The 22,851-nt window shown below is 45.1% G+C and overlaps 1 protein-coding gene across 1 annotated transcript in view; it reads right to left on the reverse strand.

Moving 5' to 3' along the window:
• Positions 1–425: 425 nt before the first annotated feature.
• Positions 426–22,851, reverse strand: part of LOC308317412 (ceramide transfer protein-like) — a 46,339-nt gene continuing 23,913 nt past the window's right edge. Inside the window, exons 6-20 of the mRNA XM_080766392.1 lie at positions 20,632–20,727; positions 20,405–20,540; positions 15,712–15,798; positions 14,047–14,207; positions 13,647–13,739; positions 12,939–13,025; positions 12,424–12,522; positions 11,586–11,645; positions 10,206–10,301; positions 9,917–10,049; positions 8,006–8,076; positions 7,209–7,337; positions 4,158–4,287; positions 3,608–3,750; positions 426–2,526 (exon numbers count right to left, since the gene is read on the reverse strand). Coding sequence (XP_080622518.1) covers positions 3,623–3,750; positions 4,158–4,287; positions 7,209–7,337; positions 8,006–8,076; positions 9,917–10,049; positions 10,206–10,301; positions 11,586–11,645; positions 12,424–12,522; positions 12,939–13,025; positions 13,647–13,739; positions 14,047–14,207; positions 15,712–15,798; positions 20,405–20,540; positions 20,632–20,727 — 1,506 coding nt within the window. The 3' untranslated portion in view covers positions 426–2,526; positions 3,608–3,622. The remainder of the gene's footprint in view (positions 2,527–3,607; positions 3,751–4,157; positions 4,288–7,208; positions 7,338–8,005; positions 8,077–9,916; positions 10,050–10,205; positions 10,302–11,585; positions 11,646–12,423; positions 12,523–12,938; positions 13,026–13,646; positions 13,740–14,046; positions 14,208–15,711; positions 15,799–20,404; positions 20,541–20,631; positions 20,728–22,851) is intronic.

Below are 22,851 nucleotides of genomic sequence, written 5' to 3' on the forward strand. Positions count from 1 at the left end.
GAAAATGTCCGCCACACTGATGTTCGACAGAGGACAGCCAGGGCGTTCGAGCACAGCGAAGGCGGATCGGTTTAAAACGTTGCAGGGCGTCAAAGCGACTCTGGAGAACGGACGCGTGGGGGGGGGGAGACCCCTAGTGGTGCTTTCTGTTGTAACGGACTTGGTGGGCTAGGAGGACCCCTAGTGGTCGGGTAGGGTACACACTATAAACAAAACACGCGCAGATAAATGTCGCCGTTTTACGCCGCGTCGCGTATCGGCCACGATTGGAGCTAAATCCGCTAAACGACGGCTCTTAATGAACAGAGATATACCAACGTTGAGACGCAGGTGGGCTGGCCCCGCCCCTTCCTAAGCCCCGCCCCTCTTAATGAACAGAGATATACCAACGTTGAGACGCAGGTGGGCTGGCCCCGCCCCTTCCTAAGCCCCGCCCCTCCCTCAGCGTCGACCACGCGCCATGACATCACCATGGCGCCGTGTGACGTCATCACCAGAGGGACGAGGTCAAACTAACGAAACAAAAAAAAAAGGTCAAGTCTTTTGTCATAGGGTTGGTTTGGGCCTCCAAACACCCTCCGGGAGACTTACCAGGTTCTTTTTGTAGTTTTTCTATTTTTTTTCTATCTTTACAATATGAACAAAACGTTGAGCTGAAAAAAAAGTGACTCAGTCAAAAAAAAGAAGAAATTAGCAGCCTTCAAGAAAGAATCACATGTGACGATTGATTACAGGAAGCTAAATCGATGCTAAATGCCTGATTCGTGAAATGATTTGTAAAATGGCAGATCTACAAGCAGGCGACGTGTCGCGTCGTGCGCTTGTAGATCCGCTGTGGTTTTGGCGCGTGACGCTGGCTGGCACACAGCTACGTGAAAACCAAGCTTAACGACAACAACAAATGTAGCTTCAAAAAGCCAAATCGAAGATGTGTTTTTTTTGGGCAAACCCTTTAAAAGATTTGTCCGTTTAGCCTATGAGCTAAGAAGACGATTTAACAATAATATTAATAATAATAATCATACAGCAACATACAAATATTCATAGTATTAATATAGATCTGTCAGAAAACTATATTTTTCTTTCTCTTCCAAATAAAGACTTTTTTTTTTTTTCCTGTAGCTTTAAAGACAAGACATGAAATGTTAGCATATTCAAGGACCTATATAGTGCAGGACTTGATAAACGCTGCCCCCTGTTGGTTCAAATAGTGAATACAAAGTGTATATAAAGATTCATAATGACGCAAATAGAGCACCGAAGTCTGACAGCGAGTGACGTCAGGACTTCGGCACTCTGCAAATGCATTATTAGAGTACCTCTGGACTAGTCTGTGTGGAACTAGGACAACGTAGAACTAGGACAACGTAGAATGCTAGTGTGACCAACAGACATTAAACCAGGGGAAAGCATCTCTCTGTCGTTTTAGATTTGAGGACGATTCTACAAATGCCTTCTAAACCCTGGCAGTTCTCTGAAAAACCCTCGTGTTTCTATGTCAGTGGTTCTCCATATTCCATGTCAACGATCCCCAGAATTATATGTATTTGGCCACCGACCCCCATCTGAAAATATGTTGTTCCAGGGAGCAGCATCGTTGCTTATACGTCTGCTATTTTTTTTTAAGTGTCAGAAAAGCATTTGTAGAATTGGCCTCAGGTTATGAGATTCGAGGTATAAGAAAAAACAATTCTTAGACAGCGAGTAGATTACAACTTCAACTGCTGTAGTTAAAATGACATTTTGATTCCCTAATTCTCTAATAATTATATATTAATACAATAATATTATATAATTCATGCAAAGAGCTGCATGAATTATTTATTATTATTATTTTCATATGAAAAGCCACAGAACCAAATTGAAATTAAATAAGTTAAATGATTGTGATAAAAGGAAATTAATGGAAATGCTAAATCTTTATACTTGATTAACACATTCTGGGCGGGAACCCCTTTTGGTGTTAGCATTATGTTATGCTTTAGCTATTGAAAAATAGCAGATCTACAAGCTCATACCTACGAGCTTGTAGGTCTGCTATTTTTGAAAAATCGAAGCACGACTGACATAGAAACACAGCTTTTTCAGAAAACTGTCAGGATGTAGAAGACATTTTTAGAATCTGATCTCAGGTCAGAATGGGTTAAGCGTCAAGCCTATAAATGGGTTAATTATTGCATGTATCCATTATAATACTGTTGTTGTTGTTGTTGTGAGTGCAACCAACAGGGGGCAGCGTAACCACTTTCCTCATCATCATCATCTTCATCATTATTATTGAAAAAAACCAGGACGCGTATGGCTCATCTGATTCTGGCCACAGGGGGGCGCCAATGTGCAAGCTAAAGACACGCTCCTGCTACCGCACGGTAGCTTAACAGTCATTAACGGCATTTATCGACTATTAATCAATTAGCTATTAATAGTCATAAACGGCCGACAGTCGTTCGAATAGTTTAGTCGTCGTTGACGTTGAGTCGTCTGGCCACCAGGGGGAGCTGGAGGGCTGCTCCACCGGCTCAGCACCTGGAAAGACGTTAGGAACAATTTAGCATAATTAGGGAATATAAAGAGGAATTATTCACCGTTATTAGAGAAACATAATAAATATAAAGAGGAATTATTCACCGTTATTAGAGAAACATTATAATAAATATTGGTGGTAAATGTAACTGGGAATTTGATGATCATAAAAAATCGTTTTCATGTTGAAACATGTTTTCAAAATGTTCAAAAACAGCAGAAATAGCTGATCTACAAGCTTTACAACAGTCACTTCATGACTAAATAATGAGAACGCAACGGGACCGTTTTCTCTGGAGACTTGTTGCCGGGGCAGCGGTGGCGGAGCGGTTTGCGGAGCGGTCTTGATATCGGAAGGTCGCTAGTTCGTATCCCCGGACCGGCACGTTAAAATGACCACCGCTGAAGTGCCCTTTGAGCAAGGCATTGAACCTCTACCATGAAATGTTCTATGAGCAGGGCCTGGCTGTAAACAAGTTCTTGAGCTCAGTCCAGTTACCCTGGGTAAATATAGTACCTTTCCTTTCCTTAGTCCAGTTACCCTGGGTAAACATAGTACCTTTCCTTTCCTTAGTCCAGTTACCCTGGGTAAACATAGTACCTTTCCTTTCCTTAGTCCAGTTACCCTGGGTAAACATAGTACCTTTCCTTTCCTTAGTCCAGTTACCCTGGGTAAACATAGTACCTTTCCTTTCCTTAGTCCAGTTACCCTGGGTAAACATAGTACCTTTCCTTTCCTTAGTCCAGTTACCCTGGGTAAAGGTACCTTTCCTTTCCTTAGTCCAGTTACCCTGGGTAAACATAGTACCTTTCCTTTCCTTAGTCCAGTTACCCTGGGTAAACATGGTACCTTTCCTTTCCTTAGTCCAGTTACCCTGGGTAAACATAGTACCTTTCCTTATTAGTCCAGTTACCCTGGGTAAACATAGTACCTTTCCTTTCCTTTGCCGTGCAAAAGTGTCCCTAAAGTTAAATAAATTAACATGAAAACCTCAGAACAGTTAGTTAAATATATTACCATAAATTACCATGAAACCTCACACACCTGTGCAGCGTCTCAGACATTTAAAGTTAAATATATTACCATAACGCTCCCGCCTCAGAAGAGGATGGGTTTCCCGGAGGTCTTGTCCTGAACGTAGGACGTGAAACGCTTCAGGAACTTTGGATATTCTCTCTTCGCGACGGCTCGGAGGACCGACGCTGGAGCCCAGCCCCCGGGGTTAACTGGAACACACACACACACACACACACACACACACACACACACACACACACAAAATTACACAGAGCCCTGGAGCCCAGCCCCCTGGGTTCACATGAATGGACTACATTTACAGACATAGGACTCATGAATGGACTACATTTACAGACATAGGACTCATGAATGGACTACATTTACAGACATAGGACTCATGAATGGACTACATTTACAGACATAGGACTCATGAATGGACTACATTTACAGACATAGGACTCATGAATGGACTACATTTACAGACATAGGACCCATGAATGGACTACATTTACAGACATAGGACTCATGAATGGACTACATTTACAGACATAGGACTCATGAATGGACTACATTTACAGACATAGGACTCATGAATGGACTACATTTACAGACATACCGTTGGCCACGTAGGTGATTTTACACAGGATGTTGTCTCTGCTCAGAGCTTTGTCGCCCTCTGGTGGACTGACCAGAGTCTGGCAGATCAGGCCGATGTTGATTTTGGCACGAACACACCTGCTGGAAGGCTGCGCACGCACACACACACACACACACACACACACACACACACACACACGAGATGAGTGGCAATGAGTTAATTTTGAATGACAAATAATTAGCTGTCATAAATGGTTGAAACGGTTGTGTCACAGTGTAATGAATTAACGACGGTTGTGTCACAGTGTAATGAATTAACGATGGTTGTGTCACAGTGTAATTAATTAACGACGGTTGTGTCACAGTGTAATGAATTAACGACGGTTGTGTCACAGTGTAATGAATTAACGATGGTTGTGTCACAGTGTAATAAATTAACGATGGTTGTGTCACAGTGTAATGAATTAACGACGGTTGTGTCACAGTGTAATGAATTAACGATGGTTGTGTCACAGTGTAATTAATTAACGACGGTTGTGTCACAGTGTAATAAATTAACGATGGTTGTGTCACAGTGTAATGAATTAACGACGGTTGTGTCACAGTGTAATGAATTAACGATGGTTGTGTCACAGTGTAATTAATTAACGACGGTTGTGTCACAGTGTAATGAATTAACGACGGTTGTGTCACAGTGTAATGAATTAACGATGGTTGTGTCACAGTGTAATGAATTAACGACGGTTGTGTCACAGTGTAATGAATTAACGACGGTTGTGTCACAGTGTAATAAATTAACGATGGTTGTGTCACAGTGTAATGAATTAACGATGGTTGTGTCACAGTGTAATGAATTAACGACGGTTGTGTCACAGTGTAATGAATTAACGACGGTTGTGTCACAGTGTAATGAATTAACGACGGTTGTGTCACAGTGTAATGAATTAACGACGGTTGTGTCACAGTGTAATGAATTAACGACGGTTGTGTCACAGTGTAATGAATTAACGACGGTTGTGTCACAGTGTAATGAATTAACGACGGTTGTGTCACAGTGTAATGAATTAACGACGGTTGTGTCACAGTGTAATGAATTAACGACGGTTGTGTCACAGTGTAATGAATTAACGACGGTTGTGTCACAGTGTAATGAATTAACGATGGTTGTGTCACAGTGTAATGAATTAACGACGGTTGTGTCACAGTGTAATGAATTAACGATGGTTGTGTCACAGTGTAATGAATTAACGACGGTTGTGTCACAGTGTAATGAATTAACGATGGTTGTGTCACAGTGTAATGAATTAACGACGGTTGTGTCACAGTGTAATGAATTAACGATGGTTGTGTCACAGTGTAATGAATTAACGATGGTTGTGTCACAGTGTAAGACTAAAAGAGACACGTGTTGGTTAGAGACAGTGTTGGTTAGAGACAGATTTATATAAATCGGGGGTCCCAGAGATAGAAATGCCATTCAATGTGGGGTCCGTAGACTTAATTAAGCTAATATTACACCAGAGGGTTGTGGGTTAACGTGATTATTGCCACGACAGGGATGCGGTCAGGAACGAGACGAAGTCGAGTTCCGCAAGCATCGCTGAAGAAACACTGGTTTAGTGGACATAGATGGACAGTCCAGCGCGGTGTGTGTGTGTGTGTGTGTGTGTGTGTTCGTCAGTGTTGTTTTTGGCAGCAAATTTAGTTTAGTCATAGTCTTTGGACTGAAACTTCATTTAGTTTTAGTCACATTTTAGTCACCTGGAATGTCTTAGTGTTAGTCTAGATTTAGTCAGTTGATTTAGTCGACTAAAATGTATTTTGGCGGATCTTGATGCCGTTGTAAACTCGTAATGAGTGTTTTTACACAAAATGACTTATACTGGATCTCTTGTCCACTAGTCCACATTTTAGTCTAGTTTTTTTATTTGTCGACGAAATTGTCAGTATATTTAGTCTTAGTTTTAGTCATCGTAGCTTAGTTTTCATTTAGTTTCCAGTAGGTTTTTGTCAGTGAAAATAGGTAGTCGACGAACATTTTTCGTCTTAGGGCCGATTCATACTCGTATTTTAGAGCCGAATAAAAGTCGGTTCGGCTCTGTAGAGCCTACAATGTGACGTCATTGGGCTCTGTAGAGTCTACAATGTGACGTCATTTGGCTCTGTAGAGTCTACAATGTGACGTCATTGGGCTCTGTAGAGCCTACAATGTGACGTCATTGGGCTCTGTAGAGCCTACAATGTGACGTCATTTGGCTCTGTAGAGTCTACAATGTGACGTCATTTGGCTCTGTAGAGCCTACAATGTGACGTCATTTGGCTCTGTAGAGCCTACAATGTGACGTCATTTGGCTCTGTAGAGCCTACAATGTGACGTCATTTGGCTCTGTAGAGCCTACAATGTGACGTCATTTGGCTCTGTAGAGCCTACAATGTGACGTCATTTGAGGTTCGGGGGGGGTGGGGGGGGTACCGTCCTAAAGTCGGCTCTTCGGTGCTACTGAAAATTTCTGACGAGCCGAAATAATTTCGGCACTACAGCGCCGAAACAGTAGTCAAGGAAAATTGGCCTCAGATCCTGTGCAGCAGGGGCGTGGCCCAGTGCGTTGCGTTTCAAATGAAATGCGAATCAAAAGACGGGGGCGGGTTCCACATGGAGGGGGCGCTACATCTAAATAAGACGGAAGGGAAACAATTGCTCCTTGAGCGGTGGTGGCCTACTACAATTCAATTTGGAATTGGATTCCCTTCGGACTATTTTCATGGTATGCACAGTGCTTCAGACCGGAAAGGGGAGTGTCCGCTCAGATTCTGAGCGCAACGTACTTCCCTCACAGGGATACGTTCCTTTTTTCACAGAAGTATTTCTCGCCCGCCTAGTGGCGAAAAATAAAACTTCTGGGAACTCAGATTACCGAAACAGAGGTAAAATAGGAGTATGAATCGGCCCTTAGTTTTAGCCGACGAAAACAACACTGTTGTTGGTGCGTGTGTTGGTGCGTGCGTGTGTTGGTGCGTTCGTGCGTGTGTGTGTTGGTGCGTGTGTCCGTGCGTGTGTGTGTGCGGTCACCTGGGCCTTGTCGTGGTCCACAGAGAAGTTACAGACCAGCCAGGTGTCTGGGTCGCTCTCGTTATCCGACACCATCTTCCTCATGGAGGACAGGTAGAGGACGTCCCTCTGGGAGGCCGGCCACACCCTCTAGAACACACACACACACACACACACACACAGTTAATTTGGTCGACTAAAAGACTGAAATAATTAAGTTTTTATTTTTATATTTTTATCCCACGATTCTGTAACCCATCAATTAATCTAATGTAATCTTGGGCTCTTACACTCCCTCTGACAACCTGCTATTTGGTTTTTCAAAATGACTAAATATATAATAATAATAATAAAGTATTCTGGAAAAAAACACTTCACCACAAAGTTCAGCCACTTGTTGCAACAACCGCTTATATTTATTTGCGCACGCACGCACACGCACACGCACACACACACACACACACACACACACACACACACACACACACACACACACACACACACTTACAATAAGCACCCTCTGCAATGCGACAAAACACACAGGCCTGTAACAGATATGACCCATTGTTTTTTTTTAGAGATTATCACATTATGACCGTTACCGTGTTTAAAAAAAAAAAAACAATCACAAAACAAAGGCAGATCTACAATCAACGTATCAAACACACGTGGCTGTCTTTGGGGGAGAACTGTGCCCCGATTTAAAAACAACACAACTCTGACGAACGGGTTGTGGCAGCGACCACAAACAAGGACCGTAATGCTAGCTCATCCAAAGCTGGATAAAAACAAAACAGGGAAGGTTTTTCATTTCTCACCTTGTGTGTCTGATAGACGATCACAGAGTCTTCCGACAACGTCTCCACCACGTTGAAGTTCTCAATGGTGGCTGGAAGAGGACGAGAAACAACAGCACGTCAAAACACATTCTGTACGTAAAACGCCTCGGGGCGTCTTAAGGATTCAAACCGAGCTGAGCCTTAAGACGTCGCTGGACGACGTCCTAGCGCGGCGGAAAGAATGACTCGTATCTCCTCATCCAGGGCGCTCTCCGTGGTGATGAACGGATCGATATGCTGGCGCTGCATTTCTGCTCCTCATCCGTCTCTCGCCCGCAAAATATGAACGCTTTTTGGATCACATAATATTATCGTATAAATAAAAAATGATTGCAATGTAAGCTAGCAAATGTAAAGTCAACTTATTTTTCATCAATAACTTACTCTCCCAGTCGTTGCGGTACTCTGTGTTCCAGAAGTATTAATAACTTAATCTCCCAGTCGTTGTGGTGTTAATAACTTAATCTCCCAGTCGTTGTGGTGTTAATAACTTAATCTCCCAGTCGTTGTGGTGTTAATAACTTAATCTCCCAGTCGTTGTGGTGTTAATAACTTAATCTCCCAGTCGTTGCGGTGTTAATAACTTACTCTCCCAGTCGTTGTGGTGTTAATAACTTAATCTCCCAGTCGTTGCTATATTAATAACTTACTCTCCCAGTCGTTGCGGTGTTAATAACTTAATCTCCCAGTCGTTGTGGTGTTAATAACTTACTCTCCCAGTCGTTGTGGTGTTAATAACTTAATCTCCCAGTCGTTGTGGTATTAATAACTTAATCTCCCAGTCGTTGCGGTGTTAATAACTTACTCTCCCAGTCGTTGCTGTATTAATAACTTACTCTCCCAGTCGTTGCGGTGTTAATAACTTACTCTCCCAGTCGTTGCGGTGTTAATAACTTACTCTCCCAGTCGTTGCTGTATTAATAACTTACTCTCCCAGTCGTTGCGGTATTAATAACTTACTCTCCCAGTCGTTGCGGTATTAATAACTTACTCTCCCAGTCGTTGCGGTATTAATAACTTACTCTCCCAGTCATTGCGGTGTTAATAACTTAATCTCCCAGTCGTTGTGGTGTTAATAACTTACTCTCCCAGTCGTTGTGGTGTTAATAACTTACTCTCCCAGTCGTTGTGGTGTTAATAACTTACTCTCCCAGTCGTTGTGGTGTTAATAACTTACTCTCCCAGTCGTTGTGGTGTTAATAACTTAATCTCCCAGTCGTTGTGGTGTTAATAACTTACTCTCCCAGTCGTTGTGGTGTTAATAACTTACTCTCCCAGTCGTTGCTATATTAATAACTTACTCTCCCAGTCGTTGCTGTATTAATAACTTACTCTCCCAGTCGTTGCGGTGTTAATAACTTACTCTCCCAGTCGTTGCTGTATTAATAACTTACTCTCCCAGTCGTTGCTGTATTAATAACTTACTCTCCCAGTCGTTGCGGTGTTAATAACTTACTCTCCCAGTCGTTGCGGTGTTAATAACTTACTCTCCCAGTCGTTGCTGTATTAATAACTTACTCTCCCAGTCGTTGTGGTGTTAATAACTTAATCTCCCAGTCGTTGCTGTGTTAATAACTTACTCTCCCAGTCGTTGTGGTGTTAATAACTTACTCTCCCAGTCGTTGCTGTATTAATAACTTACTCTCCCAGTCGTTGCTGTGTTAATAACTTACTCTCCCAGTCGTTGTGGTGTTAATAACTTACTCTCCCAGTCGTTGTGGTGTTAATAACTTACTCTCCCAGTCGTTGCTGTATTAATAACTTAATCTCCCAGTCGTTGCTGTATTAATAACTTACTCTCCCAGTCGTTGCGGTGTTAATAACTTACTCTCCCAGTCGTTGCTGTATTAATAACTTACTCTCCCAGTCGTTGCTGTATTAATAACTTACTCTCCCAGTCGTTGCGGTACTCGGTGTTCCAGAAGTATTCGCAGACCTCGTGTCCCGTGACGCCCTTCACGCTGTGCGTGGCCTTCAGAGGGTCCAGAACGATGTCGTTCTCCACCAGCTCTCTGCGGTACACCTGGAAGACAGCGGACATCTTTATTTACCGTTATAGTCATTGTTGTCCTTTGAATAAAAATGTCATTCGGAAATTTGCATTTCCGAATGACATTCGGAAATTGTTGGGGGGGGGGGGGGGGTGGAGGTGTTTTAGCGCCCTCTGGTGGACGTTTACCTTCATCTCTCCCTCCTCCACCACCAGCTGCCAGTTGGCGTCTCCGCCCACATCCTGCAGGGAGTAGGTCATGTGACTCTGCACCAACTCCTCCACCTATCACAGCGCAGCACAGAGGGAGAGCGGGGGGCGGAGTCAAGACAAATGGAATTTTCATACATTGACCCATTTTGGAGTTTTAAAGCATTATGTTATACTTTAGCTGTTGAAAAATAGCAGATCTACAAGCTCGTAGCGCGGCACCGAGTGGCGCGCACCGAGCTTGCAGGTCTGCTATTTTTGAAAAATCGTGAAAATGTGGCACAAAACTTTGAATATATATTTCAGAGCAAACATTTTTAACTAAAATATTTGCTTCTGGGTGGGGGGTGGGGGGGGTTCCTGGAACATCATATTTTGAGATGGGGGGTCCGTGGCCCAATAGAGATAATTCTGGGGGTCCTTGACGTGAAAAAGGTTGAGCACCACTCACTGACAGAAACATGGGGTTTTTCAGAAAAATGGTAGCATTTAGAAGCCTAAATAAACAGATACCAGTGTTTATTTCACCTGTCGGGCTAGGGATATAACTCACTCTGTCCTAATATAAGGCGTAGTGGCACAATGCAAGGAATAAATGCATTCGCCATGTATCCGAAGCAAGTCTGATCCAATCATTTTTAGATTTCTCCAGTTTAATCCTGAGTTTAAGTTTTGTTGTGTTCAAGATCTGATTTTAGGCATGTTTAAGCCTCCAGGAAAATCCGTGTTGAGGTTCTTAATCCACTGTTTTTCATTAAAACGTCTTTGTCCTAAAACTGTCCAGTTGGGATTGTGTTGAAGTCCAGCGCATTTTAGGGCTTCAATGCCGTGAGCCATGAAATGTTGCACCAATCTTGTGGTTGTCTTTTTGGCATTGTTAATATTGTATCTGTGTCGTCCCAGCCTAGTACCTATTGTTTTACCTGTCTCTCCGACATATTGTAAACCACATTTTTCACATGTGATTAAATAAATGCAGTTTCTGGTTCTGGCTGTTATTTGTTGTTTAATCTCTAAAACGCGTTTTGTGGTTCTATTTTTTTACTAATTGTTTGGGTTTGAAGTATTCTGGTCCCTGGCGTGCTGGTGTGTTGATTTATTTTAGCTTGCTGTGTACTAGATAATCTTTAAGGTTTTTATTTTTTCTGTAGGCCATGTAGCAGATCTACAAGCTCATAGCTGTAGGTCTGCTATTTTTGAAAAATCGAAGAACGACCGACATTTTTAGAATCTGATCTCAGGTCAGAATGGGCTAATCAGACCAGTGTGTGTCCAGTGGAAACCTCGTATGAATCTGATCTCAGGTCAGAATGGGACCTGGAGAATCTCCCTGGACTAAACGGCGTCGGGCTCAGTTACCTCTGAACTGAATCTGTGGACATCTTTAGGAGGAGGAGGAGGAGGGGGGGCAGGGAGCGTCTACAGAGAGGATGACACACACACACACACACGCGCACACGCACACGCACAAACACACACACACACACACACGCACACACGCGCGCACGCGCACACAACACACACACACATGAACACACACGAACACACACACACACGCACACACACACACACGCACACACACATGAACACACACACACGCGCACACACACACACATGAACACATGAACACACACACACACGCACACGCACACACACACACACACACACACACACACACACACACACACACACACACACAGTATGGAGATGAGGCAGAGACAGATGATTGGAGGAAAGGTAACCAATGGGAACAGTGTTATCGTGGGATGAGATCATGCGACAGACCATGTGACAGGAAGTGAGAGGGGAGGGGCAACTACGAGAGCTGATGTCATCAAAAGCGTGATAAGCCACTCCCACCATCAGTGGTCCGGGGACCACCGGCGGTCCCTCGAGGGGGTTCCAGGTGGTCCGGGGACCACCGGTGGTCCCTCGAGGGGGTTCCAGGTGGTCCGGGGACCACCGGCGGTCCCTCGAGGGGGTTCCAGGTGGTCCGGGGACCACCGGTGGTCCCTCGAGGGGGTTCCAGGTGGTCCGGGGACCACCGGTGGTCCCTCCAGGGTTTAGGAAGGGCTTACACGCGTATTTAAGGGCGTGTTCAGGAAAGCACACTCAGTGACCTACTAGTTTGCATCGCTCAGTTTGCGCCGCTTCTCTGAACGCGCCCTAAATGTCGCCCAGCGACTTGAAGACGAACCTTGTCGGAGAATCTGTGCGTTTCTGAGGAGGACGACATCATCTCTCCGGACGGCGCGACCGCACCGCCTCTCTGTGTCCTCGTCTTCTCTGTGTGAGACTGGAGGGAAACATATAAAATATATACATTATAAAACATATATCTGTGTCCTCGTCTTCTCTGTGTGAGACTGGAGGGAAACATATAAAATATATACATTATAAAACATATATCTGTGTCTTCTCTGTGTGAGACTGGAGGGAAACATATAAAATATACTTTATAAAACATATATCTGTGTCTTCTCTGTGTGAGACTGGAGGGAAACATATAAAATATATATATATATATATATATATATATATATATATATATATATCTGTCTGAGACTGGAATAACAGGCAACAAAGTCTTATGCACACCTGTATGCTCTGAGGGGGGTGTGTAGAGGCAGAACTCAATGTATTCAGAGACATGCACAAAGACGTCATTCATAGTTCTCCACCAGAGGGCGCTGTCTGCCCATTAAAACCCACCTGTTCCTCTATCTTGTCCTGTCGGTCCAGAGCAGCCTCCACAGCGTCGAAGAACTCATCCTCGTTGATGAGGCTGTTGGGACCCTCCTACACACACACACACACACACACACCACACACACACACACACACACACCACACACATAGTCACACACACCACACACACACACACACACACACACACACCACACACATAGTCACACGCACCACACACACACACACACACACACACACACACACACACACACACACACACAAGGTTTATGTCTGACGATATGATGCAAGACTTTCTGTGAACCTCATATTCAGGTCCTCAAAAGTGAGGGTTAAGATAAGGTGATCCTACCTCACAGTGAGGGTTAAGATAAGGTGATCCTACCTCACAGTGAGGGTTAAGATAAGGTGATCCTACCTCACAGTGAGGGTTAAGATAAGGTGATCCTACCTCACAGTGAGGGTTAAGATAAGGTGATCCTACCTCACAGTGAGGGTTAAGATAAGGTAAGGTGATCCTACCTCACAGTGAGGGTTAAGATAAGGTGATCCTACCTCACAGTGAGGGTTAAGATAAGGTGATCCTACCTCACAGTGAGGGTTAAGATAAGGTGATCCTACCTCACAGTGAGGGTTAAGATAAGGTGATCCTACCTCACAGTGAGGGTTAAGATAAGGTACCTCACAGTGAGGGTTAAGATAAGGTGATCCTACCTCATAATCAGGTCCTCCATAGTGAACTTTCTTCTTCAGCTCGTTGATGGACGACTTGAGGCTTTCCTCTGTCCTCCTACGCTTGTCCACCTCCTACACACACACACACACACACACACACACACACACACACACACACACACACACACACACACACAGTAAGTCTGTGTTGTTGTTGTTAGTAGGAATAAACACAGAATCACATGGGGAGGAAGTGGACTAAGAAATGGGAGGAGCCATGATGTTAATCTACACAGAACATCATGTGGTGCCCCACTGCGTGCGTGCATGCGTGCGTGGCTGCGTGCATGCGTGTGTGCGTGCGTGCATGCATGCGTGTGCATGCGTGCGTGGCTGCGTGCGTGCGTGCGTGAGTGTGTGTGTGAGTGCGTGCGTGCACCTTATCCAGCCTCTTCTGCCAGCTGTCCTCTCTCTTCAGCATCAGCTCGATGCAGTAGGAAAGCGTGGCCAGGATTCCTGCCGTCGTGGCTTTGAACGTGATGGCCTCGCCTTTGAAGTCGACGCCATGGACCACGCCCCTCGCGCTCACACACTGGAGCGCTGAACACACACACACACACACACACACACACACACACAATACACACATCATCACACACTGGAGCGCTGAACACACACAATACACACCATCACACACTGGAGCACTGAACACACACAATACACACCATCACACACTGGAGCGCTGAACACACACAATACACACACTGGAGCGCTGAACACACACAATACACACATCATAACTACGGTGGTTCCGTGGCTCAGATGGGTCTGAGAGGCTAAATGTCATCAGACGGTGGTTCTGTGGCTCAGATGGGTCTGAGAGGCTAAATGTCATCAGACGGTGGTTCTGTGGCTCAGATGGGTCTGAGAGGCTAAATGTCATCAGACGGTGGTTCCGTGGCTCAGATGGGTCTGAGAGGCTAAATGTCATCAGACGGTGGTTCCGTGGCTCAGATGGGTCTGAGAGGCTAAATGTCATCAGATGGTGGTTCTGTGGCTCAGATGGGTCTGAGAGGCTAAATGTCATCAGACGGTGGTTCCGTGGCTCAAATGGGTCTGAGAGGCTAAATGTCATCAGACGGTGGTTCCGTGGCTCAGATTGGTCTGAGAGGCTAAATGTCATCAGACGGTGGTTCCGTGGCTCAGATGGGTCTGAGAGGCTAAATGTCATCAGACGGTGGTCCGTGGCTCAGATGGGTCTGAGAGGCTAAATGTCATCAGATGGTGGTCCGTGGCTCAGATGGGTCTGAGAGGCTAAATGTCATCAGACGGTGGTCCGTGGCTCAGATGGGTCTGAGAGGCTAAATGTCATCAGACGGTGGTTCTGTGGCTCAGATGGGTCTGAGAGGCTAAATGTCATCAGACGGTGGTTCTGTGGCTCAGATGGGTCTGAGAGGCTAAATGTCATCAGACGGTGGTTCCGTGGCTCAGATGGGTCTGAGAGGCTAAATGTCATCAGACGGTGGTTCTGTGGCTCAGATGGGTCTGAGAGGCTAAATGTCATCACTACGGTGGTTCTGTGGCTCAGATGGGTCTGAGAGGCTAAATGTCATCACTACGGTGGTTCTGTGGCTCAGATGGGTCTGAGAGGCTAAATGTCATCAGACGGTGGTTCCGTGGCTCAGATGGGTCTGAGAGGCTAAATGTCATCACTACGGTGGTTCTGTGGCTCAGATGGGTCTGAGAGGCTAAATGTCATCAGACGGTGAATAAAAAATGGACCTTGATATCTCTGCTTTTGGGAGGAAACCTCATAATTTTTCAGGAAATGAAAAATATACATTTTTCGGGGAAATTAAGAAAACCGCATATTTTTAAAACAAAGCAATACTATTACTGCCTCCGGTGCGATGGAGAGGTGGTGGAGTTAGTTGCTTTGTCCGTCCATCTGTCTGTCTGTCTGTCTGTGTGTCTGCCCAGAGAGAAGCTGCCCAGCCCAGCTTCTCTCCTATACTCCTTCCTGTCTTTGCATAGACGGTAAAAACAAACAAAAACTAAAAAAAACTATGAAAATAAAAAAGTGGTATTTTTATTTTTTACTCACTTTTGTCTTTGCTTCCATTGTTGGCGTTCAGAAAGTCTCCTCCGTCGGGACGAGGGCTCGGAAAGTCATCCTCGTCATCCTCCACGACTGGAGAGAGAGAGAGAGAGAGAGAGAGAGAGAGACACAGAGAGAGAGAGAGAGAGAGAGAGAGAGAGAGAGAGAGAGAGAGAGAGAGAGAGAGAGAGAGAGACACAGAGAGAGAGAGAGAGAGAGAGAGAGGGAGAGAGAGAGAGAGAGACAGAGACAGAGAGACACAGAGAGAGAGACACACAGAGAGAGACAGAGAGAGAGAGAGAGACAGAGAGAGAGAGAGAGACAGAGAGACACAGAGAGAGAGACACAGAGAGAGAGACAGAGAGAGAGAGAGAGACAGAGAGACACAGAGAGAGAGACAGAGAGAGGTGTTGCTCATCAAAGCAGCGAATACATCAAGCATAGAGTGATACTGTAGACGGAAAAACAATAACACAATGATACAGATTCCACACTGTAAACAATAACACAATGATACAGATTCCACACTGTAAACAGTTATTACTGTAGCCGTCGATACAATGTAACAATATTCACTGTAGCCATCAACGCCGTACGCTACAAACAACAATGACATGCTTTCATTAGAGAGAGAGAGAGAGAGAGAGAGAGAGAACAATAGGCCTCCTCATTGTCGGTCATTCGAGTGTCAGATATTCCACCACGGCTCAACAGACGAGGGGGGGGGGGGGGTGAGGGTCAACATTATTATTAAACTGCTACATCTTCTCCGGGGCGCCTGATGGAGGGGAAAGGAACTGGTCTCTATACTGCCTCCCCCTGGCCAGCCGGGGCGCCTGATGGAGGGGAAAGGAACTGGTCTCTATACTGCCTCCCCCTGGCCAGCCGGGGCGCCTGATGGAGGGGAAAGGAACTGGTCTCTATACTGCCTCCCCCTGGCCAGCCGGGGCGCCTGATGGAAGGGAAAGGAACTGGTTGGAATAACGTGTTCCTTCCACGCGCTACGTCCAACCAGGGAAACTCCCCCCTGTCAGGTGTAAAGGAGCAACTTGGACACTCAGGCATGAAGGAAGCATGAGTTCAAGTCCGTTGCTCTCCCCTTGTCCCCCATATATGGGGACTAGGTTGGTCTCCCCTTGTCCCCCATGTATGGGGACTAGGTTGGTCTCCCCTTGTCCCCCATATATGGGGACTAGGTTGCTCTCCCCTTGTCCCCCATATATGGGGACTAGGTTGGTCTCCCCTTGTCCCCCATATATGGGGACTAGGTTGGTCTCTCCTTGTCCCCCATATATGGGGACTAGGTTGCTCTCCCCTTGTCCCCCATATATGGGGACTGGGTTGGTGGAGGGTGTGTAGAGCCCAGGATCACATTAGATGATTGACACAGTGGTGAAAAATGGGTTACACAATCGTGGGATAAAAAAAATAATAATAAAAAGAAAAATCTTCTCCTAATTCACTAGTTTTTATTGTCTGTACAATTCTACACTATTATATTTGAGTTTAAAAACGTTCGTTCCGAAAGAATATATTATATCCAAAGATTTGCGGAAACATTTTCACGATTTTTCAAAAATAGCAGATCTACAAGCTTATAGATCTGATATTTTTCAATAGCTAAAGCATAACATAAGCCCAGGGACGTGCACACTAGGGCTGACCCAAAAAAATTGATTAATCGACGTTCAATCGATACGCACGGGAATCGATTTTAAATTTTTCAATCGAATAGTCATTAAAAAAAAAGCGGACGCTTTTGGTCCGCGAGACGGCCCCATTTGGTCCGCGAGCCATGCTTGCGCCTCGCAGCACCTCGCAACGCCTCCTCTTTCCCCGTGTTAACAAGGAAGGCAAGCGCATGCACCACAGCTCAGTGGACATTAAATATAGGCTACCATGTTTGATAAGTCATATAAAAACATTACTTACACGAAAATGAAAATATAAACTTCACAGATTATAGATCACTTGGAATTATAACAATCTGTTGACTATTGCCTGAATAATGCGAATGCCTTTTATCGATGAGCCATTGCGCTGCTTGGATTCACATGGTGAGTGCGCTCAGTGCACCGAATAATTGATTTTTTTTGCTCCTACAGACCAAAACACCTTTTCTCTTTGGCATTTAATTGCACCTGATCGTATTATTGTAATTATGTAGCCTATACTATTTGCCTGTGTTTTGTCTTTTAATTATGCTTTTTTTTGTGCGCCGATGGTGATGCGATGCTCCACTTGTTTCAGCCTGTAGGCCTACAGCACTTTGGTCAGCTTTTATTGTTTTAAATGTGCTATATAAATAAAGTTTGATTTAGGCCTATATTGGAGCAGGTGCTGGCAAATAACTAATTACTGTAATGCAGTGAAGTTGCGCAAATGTCAACTCAATTAGCAAGCGGAGCTGCATGCACTCTGCACTGCAGTCTGCAGACCTCTTCTTAGAGTTTACTTATTATGGTTTACTTTCAACCATAAACCATGATATGATTGACAAACCTTGGATTATAATTCTTCATCGACCAACAGCTCATGCAGCATGACTATGAGGTAAATTTAACTATGTGGGATTTCTCCATCGGCATCGCATGTCGATAAAAAATGGGATTTCACTAGTGGCATTATTCAGGCAATACTCAACAGATTGTTATAATTCCAAGTGATCTATAATCTGTGAAGTTTATATATATTTTCCCATACGCACACTCACAGTCACATTAACTTTATGATCAATCAAATCAACCGTGGTTGATTTTATTTCTGACAAGTGTCAGGCTTGAAGAGTTCATTCATGTTACCGTTCGTTTACAATTGACAGAGGAGTTTGGATTATATATATTTTTATTTGATGGAGAGGTAATGCCTGTTTCAGGCAGTTGACTTGTTACGGTCGGATGTTTTATTAAGCCTAATTATTTGTGCGTCACTGCTTTCATGAAGGCTGCAAGCCTGCAACAGTTGTTGCTTATTGTTTAAAATAAATGAGACCAATCCAAGCATGCCTTTCTCTACGCTATATCGTTGTTTAAGCCAAAGAGTCACAGCTCTCATCGCGCGCATCTCGCGCCTCGATGAATCGATCATCAAATACGGAATCGAAGGTCAGCCCTAGTGCACACCCAAAATATATATATCGTTGATTTGTTTTAGTTTTTTATCATCCATGTGCGTGGGTTTAGACAAATAATTCTTAGAATCTGATCTCAGGTCAGAATGGGTTAAAGCAGTTTGTTTACAAGCATCTTTTCGACGGAAATAAGTAGGATGAGCATCACTAGAGGCAGTTAACTCTTAAACTAGTCGTCAAACCGTCCATTATTTTATTCAAATAAGGAAACATTCGTTGACAGCTCTAATAGGAACCAAATGGACGCTTAACAGGTCTGTAACTTTGACAGTGCATAAAGGTTTGTAGGAATATGGAACCAAATGTTTGCATGCATGCGTGCGTGCGTGCGTGCATGCGTGCGTGCGTGCGTGAATCCCTTGACTCCTTCAAAACTGCTCTCAAAGGGCACCTACGGATGGCTGCAATTCGAAACTGGCCTCTGTAAAAGCTGAATTTTTATCTGTATTGTACTGTGTTTTTGTATGGACGTAGTGATGGGTGCCTGCACATATGCACACATGGCATCAACGCATGGTGTTGTGTGCAGGCGCCCTGCACTCTGTCTTTCCTTTTCTTTTACCCCCCTTTTCCCCTCACTGTATATGTATTTTTTCCCTTTTTGCTTCCTATATGATGAATTCCTGTTCTGTTCTTTAACTACATAGAAGTGTCTATTTGTACGTCTCTAAATGTTTTGATGAATTGAACAAGGTGGACCCTGTTGTGAACAAGTGTAATGCTTAATTGGGTCGTCCACTCACAGTTAACAGTCTCTGTATTGAGTTTGTGCTTGAAATGTACTGTAATTCTGCAAACTGTTAATAAATATTTCAATCAATCAATCAAAAGCGTGCGTGCGTGTGTGCGTTGCGTGGGTGCGTTGCGTTGCGTGCGTGTGTGCGTTGCGTGGGTGCGTTGCGTTGCGTGCGTGTGTGCGGTGCGTGGGTGCGTTGCGTTGCGTGCGTGTGTGCGGTGCGTGGGTGCGTTGCGTTGCGTGCGTGCGTGTGTGTGCGTGCGTGCGTGCGTGCGTGTGTGTGCGTTGCGTGCGTGCGTGCGTGCGTGCGTTGCGTGGGTGCGTGCGTGCGTGCGTGCGTGCGTGCGTGCGGTGCGTGGGTGCGTTGCGTTGCGTGCGTGTGTGTGTGCGTGCGTGCGTGCGTGTGTGCGGTGCGTGGGTGCGTTGCGTTGCGTGCGTGTGTGCGTGCGTGCGTGCGTTGCGTGCGTGTGTGCGGTGCGTGGGTGCGTTGCGTTGCGTGCGTGTGTGTGTGCGTGCGTGCGTGCGTGCGTGCGTGCGTTGCGTGGGTGCGTGCGTGCGTGCGTGCGTGCGTGCGTGCGTGCGTGCGTGCGTTGCGTTGCGTGGGTGCGTGCGTGCGTTGCGTGCGTGTGTGCGTTGCGTGGGTGCGTGCGTGCGTTGCGTGCGTGCGTGCGTGCGTGCGTTGCGTGGGTGCGTGCGTGCGTTGCGTGCGTGGGTGCGTTGCGTGGGTGCGTGCATGCGTGCGTTGCATGCGTGCGTGTGTGTGTGTGTGCGTGCGTTGCATGTGTGTGTGCGTGTGTGCGTTGCATGCGTGTGTGTGTGCGTGCGTCTCTTACTCCGGTCTCTCTGCAGCTCGTCCCTCGTCTCGGCGTCAGAGCAGCTGTCAAAGTATTTCTGCAGCGTGTCGACCTGACGGCACAGGATGTCCCTGAAGGTCTCCATCTCTGCTAGCTTCTCACGCAGGCTGTGGGTCTGAGGAACCATGGAGAACATGTTAACAACATGCTAACTTCTCACGTGTGTGTGTGTGTGTGTGTGTGTGTGTGTGTGTGTGTGTGTGTACCTTAGAGCAGGTGGACGTAGCAGAGGCTCCAGAGGTCAGAGACATAGTGGACCCATGTCGCCTCAGACTGGACTCTGAGCCGTAGCCTGACTCTGTCTGGAGAGAGAGAGAGAGAGACACAGAGAGATATTATTAATAATTTATTATTAATTGAATTTATATTATGGCAACAAAAGAACAGATTTCTTCCTTCAAAGTAGAGTAATAATGCAGGGCAACAATCCAAGTCCAACCCTGTTCAACATGTATTTATATAAATGAAATGAGGCACCTGGCCTTTCCCTCGGGAACAAAGAGATTAAATGCTTGCTGTTTGCAGATGATCTGGTGCTGCTGTCCGACTGTAAAGAAGGACTACAGCAGCTCCTAGATCATCTGCAACACTTCTGTCAGACCTGGGCCCTGAAAGTCAATATGAAGAAGACAAAAGTCATGGTTTTCCAGAAACGGTCAGGGAAACAGATACCCTTTTTTACTTGGCTGCACCAACATAGCGCACGCACACACACACACACACACACACACACACAGCTTGTAGATCTGCTATTTTTTTGAAAAATAGTGAAAATGTGGTGCAAATTTTTGAACATATATTCTTTCAGAGCGAACGTTTTTAACTCAAATCTTTGCTTCTGGGGGAGTGGGGGGGGGGGGGGGGGGTGTCCCTGGAACTACATATTTTCAGATGGGGGTCCGCAGCCAAATACAGATAATCCTGATGGGGGTCCTTGACATGAAATAGTTTGAGAACCACTGACATAGAAACGGGTATTTCAGAAACTGTCAGGATTTACATTTCGACGTCAGGTCTAAATGGGTTAAAAAAAGTTAAATCTAAAAACACAAACCAAATGTTTCCACCTGTTCAATACAGACCAAACCGCGCGTGGAGTGAGAAAAACTAACGCACATTTATAAACGGAATAAAAAGTGAAGCAAAATGAGTGTAGAATCCATTGGAGGACATGTTGAAGGACCATTTTGAGCCACAAGGTGGCAGCAACGCCCCACAGTACAGAGCTTCAGATGGCTGAGGGTCAGTGACCTGAGGTGACCCCACTCATCTTCCTGTCAGGGTCAGAGGTCAGCTCCAATTCAGGGATGATAACAATTCATTTAAAAATCACACTTAAGAAATCATTCAATTAAACTTAAACAGTTGACAATTAATTGATATTTCTGTGGTTCTATCATTGGGAGGTGGAACTATTTTCAGACTATTATGTAAGTCAGACAGTGCCATATTTTCTCGTGTATAAAGCTCTCAATGGTCTCGCACCTTCCTACCTACATGACTGCCTGCCTAAATATGTCCCAAACCTTCCTACCTACATGACTGCCTGCCTAAATATGTCCCAAACCTTCCTACCTACATGACTGCCTGCCTAAATATGTCCCAAACCGCCCCCTAAGGTCTTCCACTGCTGGCCTGCTCGCTTTGCCTAAAAAAATGGCAACTAAAAAATACGGGGAAGCAGCTTTTTGCTTCTAGGGGCCGACGGCATGGAACAAACTCCCACTGTACCTTCGACAGGCAGCCTCTGTAGACATTTTTAAAGCACAGCTCAAGACCCACTTCTACAACATTGCTTTTAATTGATCTTTTAGTTTTTGTTATTCATGTCCTCACTGTATTGCATTACTGCTTGTTTTTTTAATGTCGTTGCCTTGCTTTTCTTTTTTCTCCATTTCTCTGTAAAGCACTTTGAGCTGCATTTCATGTCCTGAAAGGTGCTATACAAATAAAGTTTTATTTTTATTATTATTATTATTATTATGTTTTCACAATGCAGTCACCTATTTTGGGCGGGAACCCCTTTTGGTGTTAGCATTATGTTGTGCTTTGGCTATTGAAAAAATAGCAGATCTACAAGCTCATAGCGCGGCACTCGGTGCCGCGCTATGAGCTTGTAGATCTGCTATTTTTGAAAAATCGTGAAAATGTGGCGCACATCTTTGAATATAAATATATTCTTTCAGAGCGAACGTTTTTAACTCAAATCTTTGCTTCTGGGGGAGGGCGGGGGGGGTCCCTAGAACAACATGTTTTCAGTTAGGGGGTCGAGCACCACTGGGGGAGGGCGGGGGGGGGGGTCCCTAGAACAACATATTTTCAGTTAGGGGGTCGAGCACCACTGGGGGAGGGCGGGGGTCCCTAGAACAACATATTTTCAGTTAGGGGGTCGAGCACCACTGGGGGAGGGCGGGGGTCCCTAGAAC

Source organism: Protomyctophum bolini (genome assembly GCF_963924005.1).
Source record: "Protomyctophum bolini genome assembly, chromosome: 6".
Taxonomy (NCBI): Eukaryota; Metazoa; Chordata; class Actinopteri; order Myctophiformes; family Myctophidae; genus Protomyctophum; species Protomyctophum bolini.